The 20480-nt window shown below is 39.1% G+C and overlaps 1 protein-coding gene across 1 annotated transcript in view; it reads right to left on the reverse strand.

The window, feature by feature from the left end:
- Positions 1-20480, reverse strand: part of NOX4 (NADPH oxidase 4) — a 108691-nt gene that overhangs the window by 60013 nt on the left and 28198 nt on the right. The window contains exons 9-12 of the mRNA XM_066177407.1: positions 17690-17918; positions 15533-15697; positions 15340-15402; positions 3-63 (exon numbers count right to left, since the gene is read on the reverse strand). Coding sequence (XP_066033504.1) covers positions 3-63; positions 15340-15402; positions 15533-15697; positions 17690-17918 — 518 coding nt within the window. The remainder of the gene's footprint in view (positions 1-2; positions 64-15339; positions 15403-15532; positions 15698-17689; positions 17919-20480) is intronic.

A 20480-nucleotide genomic window follows, 5' to 3' on the forward strand; every position in this document is an offset into this window, starting at 1 on the left:
ACCTGTCCAGTCTCCTACTACTTTTAGGTGGACCCCAAACGTTGCTTTGGTATCTGTAGGGCACTAAAAATATTAAACATATTAAGAACCACTTCTGAGTAAGATAAAAATAACAAAATGCATTCAAAGTACAGTTAAGACAGAACATGATGTAAATAGGTCATTCCTAAACAGCCACACCAGCAGTTTAAAGAACCAAATCTATCATCAACACAGCTGGGGAAACCAAGCATGTCTAGTATCCATTCAGACTTAACCCTTTCTTCTGGTCACAGAGGGATCTAGATACTTGCTTGGGGGTGTGATTTGGAACAGCCACTTCACTAAGCAGTACTCAGCAAAGATACTGACAGAATGGAAATACTCCTCTACTACTGACACATCATTCAAAAGCAGGAACTGTCCCATCGTTCTTAAAGTATTTAAGAGACTTTTGACTCTTGAATATCAAGGCCCATGTTTTCAAGCTGACCATTCTCATACAACTGGTGCTTTCTTCTAAATGGAAACTGAGATTTTGCTGCACTTCACAAGAGCTTACAGTTTGCAAAGGAAATACACTAGATTCCATGGCATATCGTAAAAATCCCGTTGCAGCCACCATCCTCTCACTCCACACATATGCCCTCCCTTCCAGGCTATTGGTTGTGACTATCTACACAGGAATGTTATAACATACAATCTTATCCACACTACGGTATTTAAAAACCTCCAGTCAAGGACTAAGGACCCCACTCACTTTCATTCCTTGCTAGCTAGAGGGATATTTCAAATGCACTGCCTGGACAGCAGGTACACCAAATAATGCACAAATAAACAGGACGAGCAACATTACTCAAGAAAAGATTCTTCACTTTCCTTCTACAAACCAACACCATTGGTTTCTTTTTGATAAGAGATATTACACCTGAGTTTTGATGCCTTTCTTAGAACCTGTTAATGATCAATCCAAGGTCTATTACGAAACCAGTACCCAAAAAATTATGCTCTTACCCTTTTCCTGTTTTTCTACTGCTAAGGACAAACATGAGTTTTGAGGGAAGGGCTTAAATTAAAGGAGCACATCTATATTATAAATAAAAGGGGCCCAGGTAGAGAATCCATGCACCAAATACTCATGTACCACATCTATGAACACATTTCTTGGTTCTGTTCTGGACCTTTAACTTGTAAGTATTCCCAAGATAATCTGTTCTGGGCAGTGTGAAGCCACTGACCTCAGGGCTGAGAATCAGTTCCTGTCAGTTCTGTATTTAGCAGACACAGGTAAAAGGTTAGCATTATCTACACCTTGGAAAACCTAAACAGGTAATACAAAGTCCCAGATCATCACTCCATTTCCTTGAGAGGGAAGAGCACTCCTTTTACAACTCCTGATTACTAGATAGGCTTATATGTAAATCCTTATTATCTTCCAAGTTTTCTGATAAAAATGAGGTACAGAAACCCAGAGTCCCAATTATTTCAGCAAGACTTAGCCTTCAAAGAAAAACAGCATCAAGGGAGGGATGCAGACAAACTTCACACAATGAGGCCAGTCTTTGCTATGTCTCATTGCAGCATCTTTCAACAAAGATATCAAGACTAATTCTCCATATAAAACCAAGTAACCACCCTCTCAGCAGGAAGTCGCATGCTGGCAGCAAAAAGGTCTGTTCTGGAGGTTTTCGTAGGGTTTTTCACTCTGGGCTGCCCCAGGGCTCTCTGTGTTTCACAGGAGGTTGACTGATCTTCTTGGTCCAACTATCCAGAGTCCCAGTTCAGCACATCTTCTACAAAATTGTTTGTTATTCCCTGCCTCCCCAAAGTTAATGGCAGAATACCCCTTGTCTCCCATCAGAATAAGTTCAAACCTGTTATACTTTACATCACCCATATGACTAACTCTTTTCTGCACTACCCTTTGAAAAATTATCCAATAAAAGTGAGATTGATTTCTCTTTAGAGTTTAGGAAAATTATTTTGACACTTAAAACTAGCTATGAGACATCCTCATAGGGTTCTGGAAAAATATCCTTGTGCTGCTACATCTTACCAGAAGAAACATGCCCATCTGGGCAACATGGAGTGAATTTCCCCCAGTTTAAAAGAGAGAAACAATGTAGGTGACCCAGCAAAGGACCACCAAAGCAATGAGAGGACTGGATAACCTGACACTCGAAGAGCGGTCAGTAAGGGAATGTACCTGGGTAACCCAGAGAAGGGAAGACTTAGGGAGATGTATGTCTACCAATAACTAAAAAAACAGCTGTAGAAAACATGAAGGTGCTCTCTCTCTTCAGGACCATGCATGGCAACAAGACAAAGGACCAAGAGTACAGGTTGTTTCAGGGAAAATTTCATCTAGATATAAGAAAAGTGTTCTGCATCATGGAATAGGCATCCAGGGAAATTGTACAATTTCTCCTGCTAATTCAGCTTCACATGACCCTGAATAACCTCATCCACAGCCCTTGCACCAGAAGGTCGAACTAGATGATCTCCACAGGTCTCCTCTGGCTTTCAGACTTTCCTATATGCCTCTAATTTTAACTTTGAAATTCATATTTACTTTTTTTTTACTGCACAAAACACTTATTTTACCTCTCTCATCTCTGTAAACACAATTAAGACTCTAAACAGTGGCTTTTTCCAGACTGCCGGAGAATATTTTCCAGCAGCTTAAGAAATATCCAAAGACAGTTTTTCAGAAGTTTAATCATGAAAGTGGGTAAATTTTCCTGTGTTATTAACAGACCACTGGGAATGTGAAATGAAGTGCAATGAAAATATTCTCTTACACATTTAACCTTCACGAAATCACAGAGTTGTGTGATAGCTGAAACTCAAATGCACCAGTTGAGCGAGATTAGCTACTTTGATTCCCTTGCAAGACCAGGGTCTGCAAGAGCAGGTGGCCCAGGAGAGCATCCCATTGTGCTTTGCATGTTTCCAAGGATGAAGACTCCACAGCCTATCTGGGCAACCTGTGCCACCCTCAGAGAAAAAGCAGGGTTTCTCTTAGGTCCAGATGAAACCTCCTGTGTATCAGTTTGTGTTGCCCTGTCACTCGGTGCCTCTGAGGAGACTAATTCTATCTTCTTCACTTGTCCCTCAGCTCGGCTTTCTCAGCCTCTCCTCATACTCAGAGATGCTCCAGCTCCTTACTCTTTGTCATGACTTTTTGTGCTTCAGTACATGCATGTCTTTCTTGCACTGGGGAGTCCAGAACTGGGCAGAGAGCTCCAGATATGTTGCTGATTGGAGAAGGGTCACCTCTCTCCATCTGCTGGCAACATCCTGCCTCATGCAGCTCAGGAAGCTGCTGGCTTTCTCTGCTGCAAGGGCATATTGTGGGTTCATGGTCAACTTGGTGCTCAACAGGACTCCCTGGCTACCCTCTGCTGAGCTCCTTTCCAGGAGAAAATTCCCATCACATACAAGTATGTGTGGTTATTGCCTTGACTAAATGAAGGTGTGCCAAAGCCACCTCGGAAATGCATCATGCCCTCTCTGTGAACAAAACCAATTAAAATTATTTTGAAACTGTGTTTTGGCAAATAACATTTCTATTTCCCCCTGCTGCTTTTAACCTGGGAGCCCTAAGAAACAATCCACTGTACTATGTCAAGGGGTACATGCAGCCCCCCACTCTTCCTTTATTGCCCAGTACACTGTCCAGTGGAAAATTATAAAGATTAATCAATCTTAAAATAGAAAAAAAAATACTTTAGCATAGGTCCTTTTCCTTAAATTAACCTTGTTTTCCAAAAAGGGAAATCATTAACTTGAATAGTCTGTAATGAGAAGGGAGAGTAGACAACATTAAACTAAAGGTCACAAGTGCTTTTCACTGATTCTTTCCACATTCTGAACTTGTTTGCTGAACTCATTTGATGAAAATGGTATGATACACAAATTAACTGCTGCAGATACTGCAATTACATGAAGTAATGTTCATCTTATTCTAACCTCAAGTGATCTATACCTTTAACAAGTGAAAGATTTTACAGGTATGAATGGCTACAATAATCAGGTTATCTGCCAGCATTTGGTCCTTCTCCCAAAAACCACTGGAAGCCAAAGGAATTCTGTTAAATTTAATAGAGTTGTGCAGATTTGCACCCTCAGAGAAACCAAACAATGTTCTTATCTTTAAGATGGAAGATTTTCCTCAGTTTACAATGCTTATTTTTGTATATATTTTCACATTCAACAAAATTAAAGTATTTTCTATGTAGACAAAATTTAGAACAGGTTTTTCTACATCTTGATAAAAAAATAACTTTCCATATATTTTTTCCCTTTTTTTCTTCAAGCTAACTTGGAATACAAATGCAAGTTACCACACAAAGATTGTGCAACAATTCCTGGAGAACTTTATGCTTATAAACCACTAAATTAATTACACTGATCAGTAACCGTAGCTCTACTATCGATCTGTATGCCAAGATAAACTGAATAATTTAACTTAATAATCTACAATACACTACTAGATTAATACATACTTGAAATACATTTTATTTAACAATTTTATATTGTGATCATGGTTCTCTGATGTCCTCTGCCTTGCTTTTATACGAATGCAAAGTAAGCAAACTAATTCGATCATAGCAGTTAGATCATAGCAGTTCTACTTGACACCCACTGTGTAACAGCCCCAGGTTGCACCAGCAGAGATTTAGATGGGGTATTAGGAAAAATTTCTTCACCAAAACAGAGGTCAAGCATTGGAACAGGCTAGCTGAGGTGGAGTCACCATTCCTGGAAATGTTGAAAAGACATGCATATGTGGTGCTTAGAGGCATGGTTTTGTGGTGGACATGGCAGTGCTGGATTAACAATCTTTTCTAACCTGTGTGACACTGTGGTTCTATACCAGAACATAAATCTGCTCAAGGAAATGAGCAACGGAGAAATCTGTACATGAGAGTCCAGCACAAAGCAATTGAAAACTATGTTACAAACATCTGTGCTTCCAGCTTAGAGTACCCTGAATATTTAACATCACTGTTTATCCACTCCCAGTCAAAAATCCTCTCCAGAACAAGAAATGAGACAAACTCTACTGAAGTTACTTTAATGTTATTAAATACTATTCAGTATTTTAAAATGCTCTTTTTAGGTATTGGGGTGCAGGGAATGGTGTGAGACAACAGCAAACTAGCAAGAAAAAAGAAAGTTAATTCCTAAATGTTTCCAGTTTTTCTGTGCATCTCTACCATAGAGCTGTGAAGTGTCTTTAGAGAGGTGTGAAATTTTGATTACTGACTATCATAGAAATGCTAATGCATGCACCAGGATAACACTGAGGAATATCTGTTATCAGAAAAAAGGCGATGAAAGGGATGCCCAAGTTACACACCCCAGTGGCTCTGCAAATAAAGCTCCTTACAAGTTCCAGTGGAGATACTGCTCTCAAGTAAACTGCACCACAGTAAACATCATCTTCAGCATTTTGTGCTGCAGTAGGTGGCCTGAACAGTGACCAAAATTACAAAGAAGATCTGTGCTACAGTTGGAAGAACAAAGTGTCTGACTGGGGGAATTAAAAAGCTCATTGTGGGATTTTTTTACATAAAAGGAAACTCCTTCAAAGAAGTCTTTCACTTTGAGGAAAAAGCCATGATATGATTCTAATATGGATTTGCAGATATCCTGGCAGGGACTGCAAACAGTGCAGAGACCCAGTTTCCATGCTCCTGCCTGCCAGGGTGAACCAGCTGCACTGCAAGCTTGTATTCATCAGTCCATCCTTGCTCCAGACTCAATCAACCCTTACCCAGACCAAGAGAAACACATTAGAGACTTGGCATGTTTGGACAAGAGGCAGAAGTGAGGGGAAAAAAAGAAGAACTAAACACAACCAATGTGTTTTTCCTCCTGTAAAAGGGAAAAAAAATAAAAAAGAGAAAAAAAGAAAAAAAAAAAAAAAAAGATTTCAACTTTGTCAACTGACAAGAAAATAGGAACCCTGGAAGCTCAGTAAGCTGCAGCTTGTCTGGTTTCACAGAGAATTGATACAAACATTCCTAAAATGATTCATTCTGACATTAGAAAATGGAGAGGAGTGATGACAAACACAGGCATGCTATATAAAGGTAGCCAAAAAATAGTAGCTAGACTTCAGTCTGACTCATAGGAGCTGAACTCTGTAATACTGGGCTATCCCTGTTTTAACTAATTATTCCCGTAAGAAGAACATTTCAGAGGAAAAAAAAAAGTTACTTTGTGGAGTTATTCTTTTAAACACGTTTCTGCCTCAAAGGCTTGGAGATTTTTTAAAATGTCTTTATTTATTTCTCTACTTCATGTTATTTTACAGATTGGATTTTGGTTAAAAGCTTTTCCTGTTAGAGACTTGGCCTTACAGCTATCCTAATTGAACTGGCAGACATCATAACATCTTGAACGTGGGGAAATCCTAACCATGGAGCATGATTTAAGTATCAGGGGTGCCAGGATGATCAAGGCAAGACCACCATGCCTCAAATATCCATGGTTTCAGCCAGAGCCTTTCCATAGTAGAGCCAACTCCCAGCAAGCAGCTGCAGTAACATATCCCAAACACTTTTCACTTTCCATTGCCATATACTCCTTGCTGTACAACCTCAGACACCTGCAGTCTAGCTAGTGGAAAAAACACACCATAACACAGCAGGCTGCATCACTGGGCAGCTGCAGTTCCAAGAAGGATCATTCTGGTCATCTGGGGTCTAACTTCCTCTGTAACACAAACTACAAACCCACACCCACTAATTCCCGTGAGTCTGTAGTTCGGCATTTGCTAAACTCCCTGCAATCTCAGTTGTTAAATTACTCGCAGTGTTAAAAATTATCTTTGTTTTCTTCAGGTCTCAATCTATGAGATTCCAATCCATAAAACCTACTTGTTCCATGATTTCACTCTCACACCACAAGAAAATGCAAATTTTTAACGTAGTGTTGTCTTAGGATTGTAAATAGACCAATACTTGTAAAAACCACACAATATTGCATAAAATAAACTGTTGAATATATAATACAATTTTTTAAATTTGTTTTCTAGCAGGTCTGTAATAGTCCAACTGCTGCTCTATTGCTGCTACAGATGCACTACAAAGGTACACTTTTAGAGATTAATCAGCATTTCTTTTCCTCTGTGGCTCAACTAAGGCAAAAAACTTGCTGACTACCCTTTCACCCCAGCAGGCATGCTACACATGGAGTCACAGAATGCTCAAGTTCGAAGGAACCCATAGGGATCATCAAGTCCAACTGTCTATAACAGAGAAAATAAAAATGTTTCAATCCTTGCAATATTCAGCCTATATAATTTATGCATCGCAAGTTCCTGGCTTGGGGAAAAAAAACAAAACACAACATTTCAAGATGCTCAGCATGCAAGCCTTTGTCCCTGAAGGAATAAAAAGCAGAAGAATGCTCCTGCCCAAGGCTGCCTCTCCAAGTCCTCCAAGAGTACAGGCACACATTGCCAAGAAACAATGCATGGAGTTAACAAACATAGGACAAGGAAACTGAACAGCACAAAAAGGTCCAAACATCCTCAAGCAAAACAATGGGCCACCTCCAGGCTCATGATAACTGGCTCTCAGCGGTGTGAGACACTCTTGGAAAGAACAATGAAAGGATTAACAGGTTTTCCAGTCAGATCACCATCACCTTGAGGAACAGCTGTGTCCCTCTGAATTCCCCTAACCAGCACACACTATATTTTGCCAGGCTAAAGCAGACAGCCCCACTGGCCCGATGGCCTTAATTTTAGAACAGCAAGAGGCAAGGCATTTAATTTCCTCTAATATTTTGTCCACATGTTAACGGTGTTCATGCTTAAAGCTTGTGCTCAGGTTTTGTTTTTGGTGTTCGTTTGGGGGGACGGGGGTTGTTGTTGGTCTTTGTTTTATTTTGATGTTTTCCTGCAGTTCCTAGACCTTGCTCTAACCTGACTTAGCAGCTAAACCAGAAGCACTATCTGTGATAGGACAAAACACATTTCTCTGCTAAAGTCAGTAGATGCTTATCATGTATTGTAAATTTACTTTCATCAAATCAAAAAAACCCAAACCCTGCTTATTAGCAGGATATAGCCTTCTGTTTAAAGCATCTGCTGAAGGAGAACTCGGGATTAGTGAACTTGAGTGTAAAAATTTCTGTGTTCTCGTCTCACCAAAAGAGTCAGATTTTAAAGTTTAAATAAAACTCAGCATTTATGTAGGGTTTTTATACAGACCCCACAGCTATTAATCCCCAAACCAAACAAACAACTCTAAGGAAGTACTAAAGACATCTGCAATATTAATCTATTCTATTTTTGTTTTACTTAAATTCTTCATCAAACAGCTGCTAGATATTCTACTACTATGAAGAGCAGACAAGCTCTAGGGATTTCTTTAGTGCGCCAGCAAGATACTTCACAATTTCCCTAAACGCTCTGCAAATCATCTCATAAAGACAAGTTTCATAACTATTTGCACAAGATATTTAACAAATCTTATTAGAATGTCATCATGCTAGATTTTGTTTTTATTGTATTTATCTAACAGTATGAACTTAGCTCTTGATGTCCTTACGTACTTTTTACTCAGGCAAACTTCCAACAATTTTTCCATTTCTTTTACAAAGCATTTCAGAATTTGGCCCCTAGGCTTTTCCTGTTGTGGATAGTTTATTTCTTAAGTTTACAGTGCACGGCACATGTTTCTCCATCACCTCCTTTTGCAGTACAAAATTTCTGGCTTAAAGAAGCTTAGAGCTAAAACTTCACTGCTAAACTGTTAGGATCTTCACTGATTTTAAACGAACCCTGGATTATCCTGGGATAAAGACAACTCTGGCTCTACAAAGCACTGATTTTCTTCTACAAAAGCAAACGTGCTACTTCTGATGTTGTTTACACTGAGCATAAAATTTGCTGAGACTTTTCTGACGAGGAATCAGGCCCAAAAAAACATAAAATGTACAGATCAGGGCCATTCACCTTTTAATCCCATCATGTCTAGATCCAGATACCAAGTGGACTTTAACAGAGATGCAGAAGTAACGAGGAAAACTCAAACTACCAAAAAAAAAAAAAAAAATCAAACCCAAACAAAAACCTTAAAGGTAGAATACCTATGATTAAGTAATAACTCTGAGGCTTTCAGGCGCAGTATATAACTTGTCATGTACATTCACAAACCTCTCAGGTAATTCTTCTATCTAACCTGAGATAGCTAAAGGATGTAGGAGTTTCTTTGCCTGAGATTCAATATGACTTTACTATTTTGGATACTAAGGAAGCGAGTATTCTTCTTTAATAATATATATATTTGGATTTGAATGGATTTGACTATCTGCATATGCAAACTTATCCTCTCCTAAAAACTCAATTTTGACTTGTTAAAAAATGCTCATATACCATCCTCTCTCTGGAGTTTTCTACTCATGCAGAACTGCATGTGGAAGGAAAGGAAGGATGATGTTGCACTACAAATTCTCTTGATGTGATCTGCTTCAAATTAACCATCTGCTCAAAAACATGGTGAACCAGCAAAAGGGCAGAATTTCTTGGAGCTTTTTATTACCAGACTCTTCCAGTTTCTGCTTCAATGGGATTTAAAAGCAGATTCAATGCAGCACTAAAGCAGGGGAGGTCAGAGCATACTGTGACACAGGACAAAATTTCTAGTTTCAAAGAATGTTTCAAACCTCTTGTTGCCCGTAGTTGATCATTGCCTAGCTGTTACCAGAACTGGGATCTAGACATCGAATGAAGAGCTAAAACTCTTTGGAGCATCTGAAGAAGCAGTCCCCCATATTATTAATAAAGCACATATTTCATAAATAGTGGAGTCTCAAGGCTGGGATCTTTGGTGTGGCTTGTTTGCATTTTTTTGCTTTTTATGTGCCACTTCTGAGCCACCTGTCTCTTTTAACTCTGTCTCATGAAGCTACTCATCAGTGAATATGCAGAGAACATCTTATACAGACACAGGAAAAGCTCAGCAAGTGTTTATGCAAGTTACCTGTGTTTAAATACCAACAGGAGTATCTTTAGATTCATGTATGTGTCAGCTGAAGAAAAAAAAAAAGGCAACAAAGGAAACTTCAGCATATTCAGACTTCAGCTCCAAGGAGGCATGACAGCAGCCAGAGACAGCCAAAACTGTCAAAACTTTGGAATAACAGATTATTTGATGCTGCAATTATGGATGTTTGTTGCAAAACAGAATTTTCCCAAACCAAACCTGAGATCTGAGCCATCTCCAAATTTAGAAGGATTCACCTCTTACTCTTGTCCTATTTCAAGGTCTGTTACAGTCTAAATTCTAAATGAAGTGATGTAATTATTTCCTACCTTCCTTTGCCACAAGTAAATCAACACTACTGAAATAACAAGGTTACCAAGCTTTATGAGCTGCTGGGAGTAGACACCAGACCTTTGATAGCCAAGTGGTGTAAACTGCAGCTTGTGAGAGTTTGTGCTTTGACTCTGTAGTGGATTCAGCAGAGACCTCATGAGAGAACCCAGGATATCTTCTGAAGCACTTAAAATCTGCAAAACACAAGGCTATTTCCATGAGGCTTTCTACTAATCACTGTTTGCTAATGCAAAGTGACTTAAATGACTAATTTATATACTAAATAGGACTCTGCTTCCAACGCCATTCATTAACAACAAAAAAAAAAAATAGGAAGCATGCAGTCATAGATTCATACTGCTGCAAATCATCAGTAACAGAGTTAAGTGTCTGGAAAGAGAGGGAACTCAACACCAAGGGAAAAACGTATGATGGACATGGAAAAAAAACAAAAAACAATGCCACTGCACACTGCAAGCCTTAGTCTCCTCTTGTTCCTACAGCTTAAAACAAAGAGCAATCAGAACACTGTTGAAGAAAACAAACATTCTCCAAAACATAAATAAAGAAAAAAACGACTTCAAGGACTCTAAAGATTGATTTAGATAATTACATTTAAATTGCATTCTACAGCAGAGGAGTTCCACACTTTCCTCCAAAAAGTGTAAAGAAATGTCAGTCTCAGGAAGCAGAGCATGTTTCTCTTGATGGTCTGATCTCCAGACCATATTTTGCACTTGATCTGAAAGACAAATGTCTTTAAAAGAGTTCATCAACGGTAAAATACACAAAAATAATTTGTCCATTTACAAACACTCAACTAAAGTATTTATATACAGAACGTAATTCTCTTCACTACAGATGAAAATATGTTGGAACAGACTGTGTTCTGCTCAAATTCAATTCTAAGATGCAATAATACCCTATCTAAAATAAGTAAATTGGACATGAGGGCATACAGGACTGAAAATGTGACTCACACTGTCTTACACGGCACAATAACAGATATGTACAGTTGTGTGAAAAAAATCAGTGAAAAAACCATCATAAAACATGCTAAAAAGAAAACTTTTTGTGGAAATGAAATCAAAACAATGGAGCAATGAAGACACTGTGAAGCAAATGGCCCACTATGCACTACCTAGAACTGTCCAGCAGGTCACTCACAGGAATCCCAAATGTTGGGCCATCTCTTCCTTGCCTTTCCCAGACTTCTCAAGGACAAGGTGTCACACTAGTAAGTACAAAGTCACTGGTGAACAAAAAAGTAGAAACACACTTCAAAAATGGAAATCACACTGCCCATGAGAGAAAACTGGTCATTTCCAAGTGTCTGAATTTCAGAAGGTACAAGTGACACTGCCAGAGGGTTGAGGAAGGTGATCCTCCTTTATTCAGCACTGGTGAAGCCACACTTCGAGACCTGTGTCCAGTGCTGGGCTCTTCTCGAAAAGGGAGACATGAACATACTGCAGAGAGTCCAAACAAAGGCCATGAAGATAATGATGGGACTAGAACACATCTCCTACAAAGAAAGTTTGAATGAGCTGGGACTGTTCAGCTCTCACTCCTGGAGAACAGAAGGCTCAATGAGACCTTATCAATGTAAAGCACCCAAAGGCAGGGTGCAAAAAGAATAAAGTCTCTTTATGCTCACTTGGTTACAATTCAGAGCTCCCTCTAGCTCTGAGCAAAACACACGGGAGCTTTGCCAGAGTGGAATGGGAGTGGGTACAGGGCCTTTACACAGCCTCCCTGAGTGTTCCTCCACCCTGGTGTTATGTAAGAAACTGACCTAAACTGTAAATATTACACAATGTGAAAAAGGGAAGGGACTAGTAAAATATCTTCAAGACTCCTTCATGCTGACTCACCCCTTCCTTTCCACTTAAGGTTATTACCCACATTCAAGAGTACAAAAATATGCCTGAAATGGTCATTTTTTTGTCTCTTAAGCATGCTCCAGGCACAGTGAGATATTTCAGCAGTGTGAACAGGACATCACATAGAGCCTAGAGACAGACCTTTTAGCATGGCCTGTTGCAATAGGACACAGGATAATGGTTTTAAACTGAAAGAGGGTAGATTTAGAGTAGAGATAAGGAAGAGAAGTTTAAGAATGAGGATGGTGACACGCTGGAACAGGTTGCCCAGCGAGCTGGCAGATGCCCTATTCCTGGAAACATTCAACATCTCTGAGCTGGATGGGACTCTGAGCAACCTGATCGAATAGAAGATATCCCTGCTTATTGCAGGGGGGGTTGGACTAGGTGACCTTTAGAGCTCCCTTCCAACCAAAGTATTCTATGATTCTAAGCAGGACAAGAGTGCCAGGAAGAAGATTGCAGTCTTCTTCCCCGGCTCTGCTGCAGTCATTGCTGCAGTGCACTTCCAGTACCTGAAGTACACACACCTTTCATGAATTCCTTGCTGTGGATGATCTAAGCCCCCCACCCCATCACTAGCCTAGAAAAATACCCCAGGGATTATGATCATTCGACAACAGAAGCAGCAGTAGTGTTTCAGCTTGCTTGGTAACTGCAAGTAGGTCAGATGGGAGCAGAAAAACAACTGAGTTAAGCTTTTGCCTACACGTTCTACAAGCATTGTCCCATGGCTGGCATCATATTAAACAACAAAAAAGCTTTCTAAGCAGGACATCAGCCCACAGCATATTCTCTGCCCTAGAAGGACATGTGGAAATGTGCCCCCTGCTTAGGCTGGGCAAAAGGTTGTCATAGACCTAGACACTTAGAATCCTCATTATGCTGTAGAAGTCGTTTACCCAATGACAGCTTTTCTCCAGCAGAGTTAATGTTGTAGTAAAATATGTTTGTGGCAACTCAAATATCTTGTAATAGTTAGAATATATATGTGATCTTAAAGGATATGCTGTTATGCTGAAGGATATCACCACACTTAAAAGTGTGAAACATAGAGCATGAACAGAAATTGCCTGGTCTAGTATTACTTACATAAAATACAATGCATTGTGCATGAGTGGAAATTGCTAATTTTAATGTTAGATATTTAATACATGGTTGTAAAACTTATACAAACTGTAATTTATCAACTACAATTACATATTGAAAATCTACTGCACTGTATATAAATGACTTATTCATGTTCACTAAGAAAACTCAAATTCACAAGAGATTTATTTTCCATAGCTCCTCACTCTAGAAGTTCTTGTGCAAAAATAATTTTTCATAACATGCATTGTCATACTATGCCATTTAAATACTGGATGAAATTCTTGATTCATGCAAGGAATCTGACATCTAATTCAACTTCATCTTATGATCTCACCCAGTAGGTCTGTGTCAGCAGACACAAACTCTCATCTGAACCAAGCCAAATATTTTTTGGAGACATTACTTCTAAAAATTAAAACTACAAAAGCCATTGTTTAAGCAGCATCCTAATATAAGAAGACTAAATCTTTATAATTAGAATTCCAGTTTCCAAACTGTCCATTTACTAATAATCATCAAATTATTACCATCATGTTAATTTCGACTGAGATGGACAGTGAGAAATTAGGAACATGATGTTTTAAGATTAATGCTTAAATAAGATGCGCCCACTGGTACAGACCAGCTCTATAGCTATACTCGGGCAAAATGAGTGGAAAGAGCTTCCCAAGACTTAAACTAAGTTCTAGAAATTTATGTTCCGATCACTAACATAATAAGAGAATGTAAATAAGTACTGACTAAACCATTCTGCATAAATTCATATATGCATGTAATTTTTCAGCATTCCATATCAAGTTATCTTTGTGTACTTTACAGAGGACAGTCTTAAAAAGTGACTACTTTCATTAACAACAGTTAAATAACACATTTCTCTGGTTTGTACTGGTAAAGTGAATAGCCATGAAAACTTTGCAAAAGTGCCATTAATGCTTCACCAAGCTATACAGAGGCAGCTTCCCTCAAGTGAGATTCATTCCTAGATTTACAGCACAAAATTGATTTTAGGTAGAATTTAGTGCAGATTCCCCTGTGACTCTTAGCTCAGCATACAGATCAGTAAATTAACAAACTAAAATAAACCACCCCACAAACCCAAAGAACTGGACTTGGTTGTTCCCTCTGAATATCAGGTAGCATACAAATATCTCAATTGCCCCACAGCACGAGTTATAACTCAGTAGGAATAAAGTATCAGTTGTCAGTCCAAACAAAGCAATCAAACATGAACATTAATCTCTACAGTCTTCCTGAAGAAGAATGCCCAGTTCAGGCAATCCAAAAGCATTTTCTCCCTTTGGAAGGAAAAGGCTGCCACTAATATTCAACCTCAGACTCAACTTTTGTAACAATATAGCCAGTCAGTACCTGATTTTTTAACAGAATCTACCAGGTCTCTGCACTATGTACTCCCAAAGAACTTCAGGTCTATTTATACACAATTACATATTATTCCAGTCTGTCTCTACAGGTTTCAGTTCCCATTCTGGACCAAATGAATAAGTAGGAATCCTAACATTGTTTGACCTCACTGGTATATCACCTTAAGTCATCTTTATGTAGATAAGATATACCTCTTAATATAAAAACAAAGCAGAAGACAATTTTAGAAGTTTTTTTTTTTTTTTAACTTGATGTTTTTCTAACTTTGAAAAAAGCAGTCATAGAAATGTGTTCTCATTGAAAAAGAAAGGTGGCAAAAGTTCATTACCATTTGTGCCCCTTCTGTATTAAGGTCTAGAAATACGGCTGAAAAACTTTTTATAGAAGTGCTCAAAATCATACGGATTTTATTGTTTATTATTGGTTTTCATTTACGAAAGACTTTGCAAAAAGTACCCATTATCTTTTTCTCAACAGTGGAGAAAATGAAATATGTATTGAGTACTGTCACACATAATAATCATGCCATTTCATATTCATTGGTACCCTCATAAATTAAACAGGAGCTCTGCTGGAGAGAATTGTCACCTTGAGAGAAACAAAGACCATTTGCTTACCAAATATAAATAAAAGAGAAAGTACAGAAAAGAACACTTTCTTACCATTGTAAGAGTGAATGGATGGCTTTCCAGGGCAGACACTCTTGGACAGTGGAGAATAACATACTGAAATAAAATGGTAGAAAGGATACATTCAAAACATTCAGTGATGGTCTAGTACTTAAAAAGTGATAGTCCTCCCTACAAATAATGTTACGTGAAAGCAAAATGATTTTTTAGGGGCACATTTACTCACCTGACCAGGCCTTGCTTCAAAGTCATCTTTCATCATCCTGACTTCAAGGACATTGGCAGGGTGGCTGATGACAGAGGTGATTGTGACTGGTTTATTGCTGCGGATGTAGCGGTACAGCCGCTCCACACAGTACAGGCACAGGGACCCTGAAATCCAGAACCATGTCTAAGGGAGAACAAAAATATGTTACCTCAAAGACTTTTAACTGTTTTCTATTTTCACAATTACATGAGTGCTCTCAGGATCTCACTCCACATCTAACATCCACGCCTCTCTCTACATGCAGAAACCCAAGAATGTCCCAAAGCCTTGATCAGTCTAACCAGCAGCATCACCCACAAGCACAAACAATTTCAATCATAAAACTCATCAGGAAAAAAAAAGCTAATGACCTCATTTGCTACCATGTTATTCTGGATTTATGTAGTTACATTGCATGCTGGTTTCAGCAATGAAAGAAACAGCACCTACACAGACCAGAGTACTATACAATTGGTTAACATTTAGGGAAATATGCTGTTTAACTTGCAGTATTATTTAACTATTACTCCTGTATCGTCATCTCAGGTTCAAGTGAAAACCTAAGAAAGCTTCATTCTTGTGCTAGAGAAATTATGTTGATATTGAATTAGTGTAAAATCATAGAAAACAGAGAGAAATGGGTACTTCTGAATCACAATCCATTTGCTCACATGGAAGATATATGCTTGACAGAAAATGCCTTGGAAATGCCCATTTCTCTGCACTGATTATCTGAAGAGTCCTGGGTGACTACTCCAGATGGAGACATTTGCAGCTGCTCAGCTAAACCCCATCCTAAGAGTCAATTACCAATAGCTTATGGCAGACATCTACCAATTCCACATCTGCTCAGTCATTCAAGCTGTGGCACTGAAGTTCCCTTCAACCCTCATCTATCTTCCCTCCCTTCCCAGTTTCTGACATTACACATCCACATCTCTTGCAACGAGAAGAGCATTTACTTTCAATAAAAAAGCCTTACAAGTTTCAGCAGCTTACATTTTTTTTTTTTTTAACTTGGAATCACAATATTTCCAAATCCAAAAAAGTCCTAAACAGTGTTTCAAACCTGACAGGAGAACACTGAGTGGTCATTTCTTTCCATGACTCCTTTCCCATTAATGGCTTTAAAGCAGACATCTTAAGCCCCTAAGAAGACTCCTTGCTGTCCTGTGGGTCATATGGAGCCAGACATACATTGATGCTTGTAATCCAGGAGTATTACCACAACAAAATACCAATCCAAAGAGCTTTGTTAGAGGAATTCAATGTAGAATTAACTGTTTCTCATTAGGATTACATGCTCCATAGAAAAATGGGTTCCCAGTGCAGCTAGTAAGGGGGACACACACTTAACAGAAAACAATGATAATAATAAAGAAAAACTCCTGTGGGGTCTGTTATGGGACCATTTTGAATGGTGGGCCTTGGACTCATGAACTCCACATTTGCAAGCTCCCTCAGGCTACTTGCCAGTACAGCCCAGCTCATCTTTTCTCAAAAGAAAAGAGAAAATTTTGGATGAAGAAAAAGCTGCTGCCACAAAACATAAAGAAACAAAAGGAAAATGGAAAACAGAAAAAGAAAAGGCTTTTCTGTCCCCACTGTGATCATACCCATTTACCCATGCCACATATAAAACAAGCCTGTCTGCAAACAACAGACTATAAAAGCCAAACCACAACCAACTGCAACCCAGAAATGAGTATTAGGACTTGCATCCGCATGTAAAAAAGAGAACAAATGGAGCTTGATTATTTCAATTAACTACTGCCACACAATGCTTACAAAAGGACCTTACGAAACGCTATATAAATGTTTGCTCTAAAATGCTATGCTGCAAAATCACATTTTTAGCAGGATCAATACATCTCTTATGGTGCTGTTCAAAAGAGAACATTACAGCCAATCTCTTGACATTTTTTCATCCTCCCTCTTCTATGCACCACATTATAATGCACTTCAGGGTTAAATACAGATTGTTTTTTCCCCCCAAAATCCTTGAATGCCTCAGAAGGTTTTAATAATATTTTCCATTATTAAAACATCTGGTCTGGAAAAGCAGTAATTAGTGGTTATGGCTGACTGAAAGGCTTGGCATGGATTTTAATACCTGAAATGTCGGATCATACAGACCTCTGGGAAGTGCGACTGGAACTTGGGTTCCTCGGAACAAATTCTCATAAAGCTATTTTGCACAAGGGGTTCTGGTACTGGTAAGTCCTCTGGGAAGGGCTCAGTAGTGTAGTCAGGAAACAGCTCTTCAAATGCCTTTGGTACAGTCAGATTCTGTCGGAGTGTTTTGTTAGGATTAAAGCAACCAGGAGGGTGTTCCTCTAAGTTGGTCTGGTACTTGAGCACTCCCCTACAGGAAAATAAAAATCATAAAGACACTAAAGTAACAGTAAATAACAAACAACTTATTTTCATTTGGATTTCAGAAAGCAGTCACAAGGCTCATCTTCTGTTAGAAATTTTATTCCATTTGCCTTCAGGACTTCCAATGAGATTGAAACTTCGCAACAATAGAGCCTTCTGTCACTAGAGGCAAGGTTTAACTTTTCCAGCTCACTTGGCACTTCCCACTGAACAGCCTCAAACTCGACACTGCTTGAAAAGGAGAAAATATTTTGGGGGCCTTGAAAAAAAAAATTAAATAATCACATTTCCAATTCAATCATACACAGGCTGTTTTCACTCATCCTCCCTACAGTCAGCAAGCCCTGTTTTAAAGGCAATCCTGCAGCAGAAGTGGCCTAAGCTGCCAAATCATAAACTGCAGGAATGTTCCCACCACTTGGTGTTTATCAGGTTTGCACACAAATAGATAGAAGGAAAAAAAAGTCCTGCATGGTAGCCAAGGAACCTTCATTGCAAATTATTTTCTGAGGTCCATTCTTATTTTATTTTTCCTCAAGCTAAGTTAAATTTACAGTAAAATGAAGTAAGAACTTTGAAGCTGCAGTTAGAAACTCTTAAGAAAGAATTGGAAACCTAAGACACTCTTGAATAACTCAGCACGTGAATGAATCACTGAAAACAGGGAAGAACAGATAATAGTAGTAATAAAATTCCTCAGAAGTATGACTTGTTTCCAAATCTAGATTTGATGACAATAAAACCACAAGGAAGAATATTAAAAAAAAAAAAAAAAGAAATGCTGAATGACACCTGTAGAGGATGGTGTTGGATGGGAAATGAGGCATATTGAGACAATGTCCTCTGAGTGCTAAGCCTTATTATGAAAGTTCAGCCCAAGTACACAATCAAACATAAGGACAGGTGCTCCCCCTCCTCTCCTCAACATATATGCAGCAGCAGCAGAAGCAACAGAATTAAATTCAGAAGAAAGATAACTAGGACATCTGCAATATTCCCAACCTAAATGAGCTCTGACAGGCTACTGGCAATCTTCCCTACAAAAATGCAGTCCTGACAGCTAGTAACAAGCTTCCTATATGGTCCAGTGAATCATGTCAGCTTGGAAGTTAAGCCTGATCACTCTTAAATTCCACATCTGTCCCTGAGAGAATCATTTGGGAAGTGTCCTTGCACCTACACCCATGCTTCTGCCTGCATTTATTACTCAATCATGCCTATCACTTGCATCTGGCATCACTGCTGGTCACCACATACTGGCAAAGCGACAGACACCCCCAGCATTATGCTAGTTCCCTGCTCCATAAATATTATGGTGCCTCATGGATTTAGCTGGAAGTCAAAGACCATGCAATATTTTTCCAGTGAACCTTGCATGCATGCGTGTCAGCAACTCCCACAGCTTCTCTCTTCTCAGCACATGCTGAAAGAGGATTGCCTTGAGAAGCTGCAAACACAAGCATCCCCTCCAGTGATCTCTGGTTTATTTAAGCTATTACAAACATGCTAACTGAGAGGCAAACAGGGATGGCAAAGCTGCCTAATTACAGCAGCTCAATAACTCCCATTTCTGAAGCTGTCAAGGAAAAGTAATTCTTACACACCCAGGATCAGTGCCCAGAAAGGTTGAGTTCTGCACTGAACAAACAAAACAGTAACATTTGACAGATGAATCACACCACTTTATATATTGCTGAGAAGTGTTTGGCTGCCAGAAGGATACTGTAAGAACATACCTACAACAGTTTGAAACAAAACAACAATCCAGCAATATTGTGGAAATACTTTACTCCTAAGACAGGTAAAACCTCAGTCAACTTGCCTGCACAGTTCAGTCACAGGAGACACCTTGCTCTGTACAGTAACTGGCTATGTGTCTGCAAATCTCTAAGACATCCTACACAGGAGTAATTTGGGCACCTAAGCATGAATATCTAAGCTTCCTTTGTTTTCAAAAGAGATCAAAGAATTGTTTGGATTGGAAAAGTCCTGTAAGATCATGAGGTCCAACCATTAAACCAGCACTGCCATATTCACCACTAAACCATGTCCTCAAGCACTGCATCTGCACATCTCTTAAATACCCCTAGGGATGGTGACTTTATTGGTTCCCTGGACAGCCTGTTCCAGGGCCTGACAACCCTTTAGGTGAAATTTTTTTTCTTAATGTCAAATCTAAATCACCCCTCATGCAACTTGTGGCCACTTTCTGTTGATCTTATCACTACCACTAATGGAGCCAGTAATCAGTCCAGTTCACCTGAATGCAGATCTCTGAAACAGCAAAATACATGAAGCATCCTTCAGGCTCCATTGGCTGTATTTATCAGAATTCATTAGACCATAATGGGAAAGACATGGAGAAAACATGTAGAGACCTACATTTAGGCATCTTAAAGTTGAACTGACTCCTACTCTCCATGACTCATTCCTCTCCCACTTCTGACACTCATTTCTTTCAGATTTGCACTGAATACCTTTGTAATTCAGTACTAAGGAGGCTGCATAGCAGAACATGCTTGTTCAATGCTTGCGGTGTAACTGCAGC

This window comes from Chamaea fasciata, unplaced genomic scaffold (assembly GCF_029207755.1).
Source record: "Chamaea fasciata isolate MVZ Bird 193981 ecotype frontalis unplaced genomic scaffold, bChaFas1.0.hap1 SCAF_2, whole genome shotgun sequence".
Lineage (NCBI taxonomy): Eukaryota > Metazoa > Chordata > Aves > Passeriformes > Sylviidae > Chamaea > Chamaea fasciata.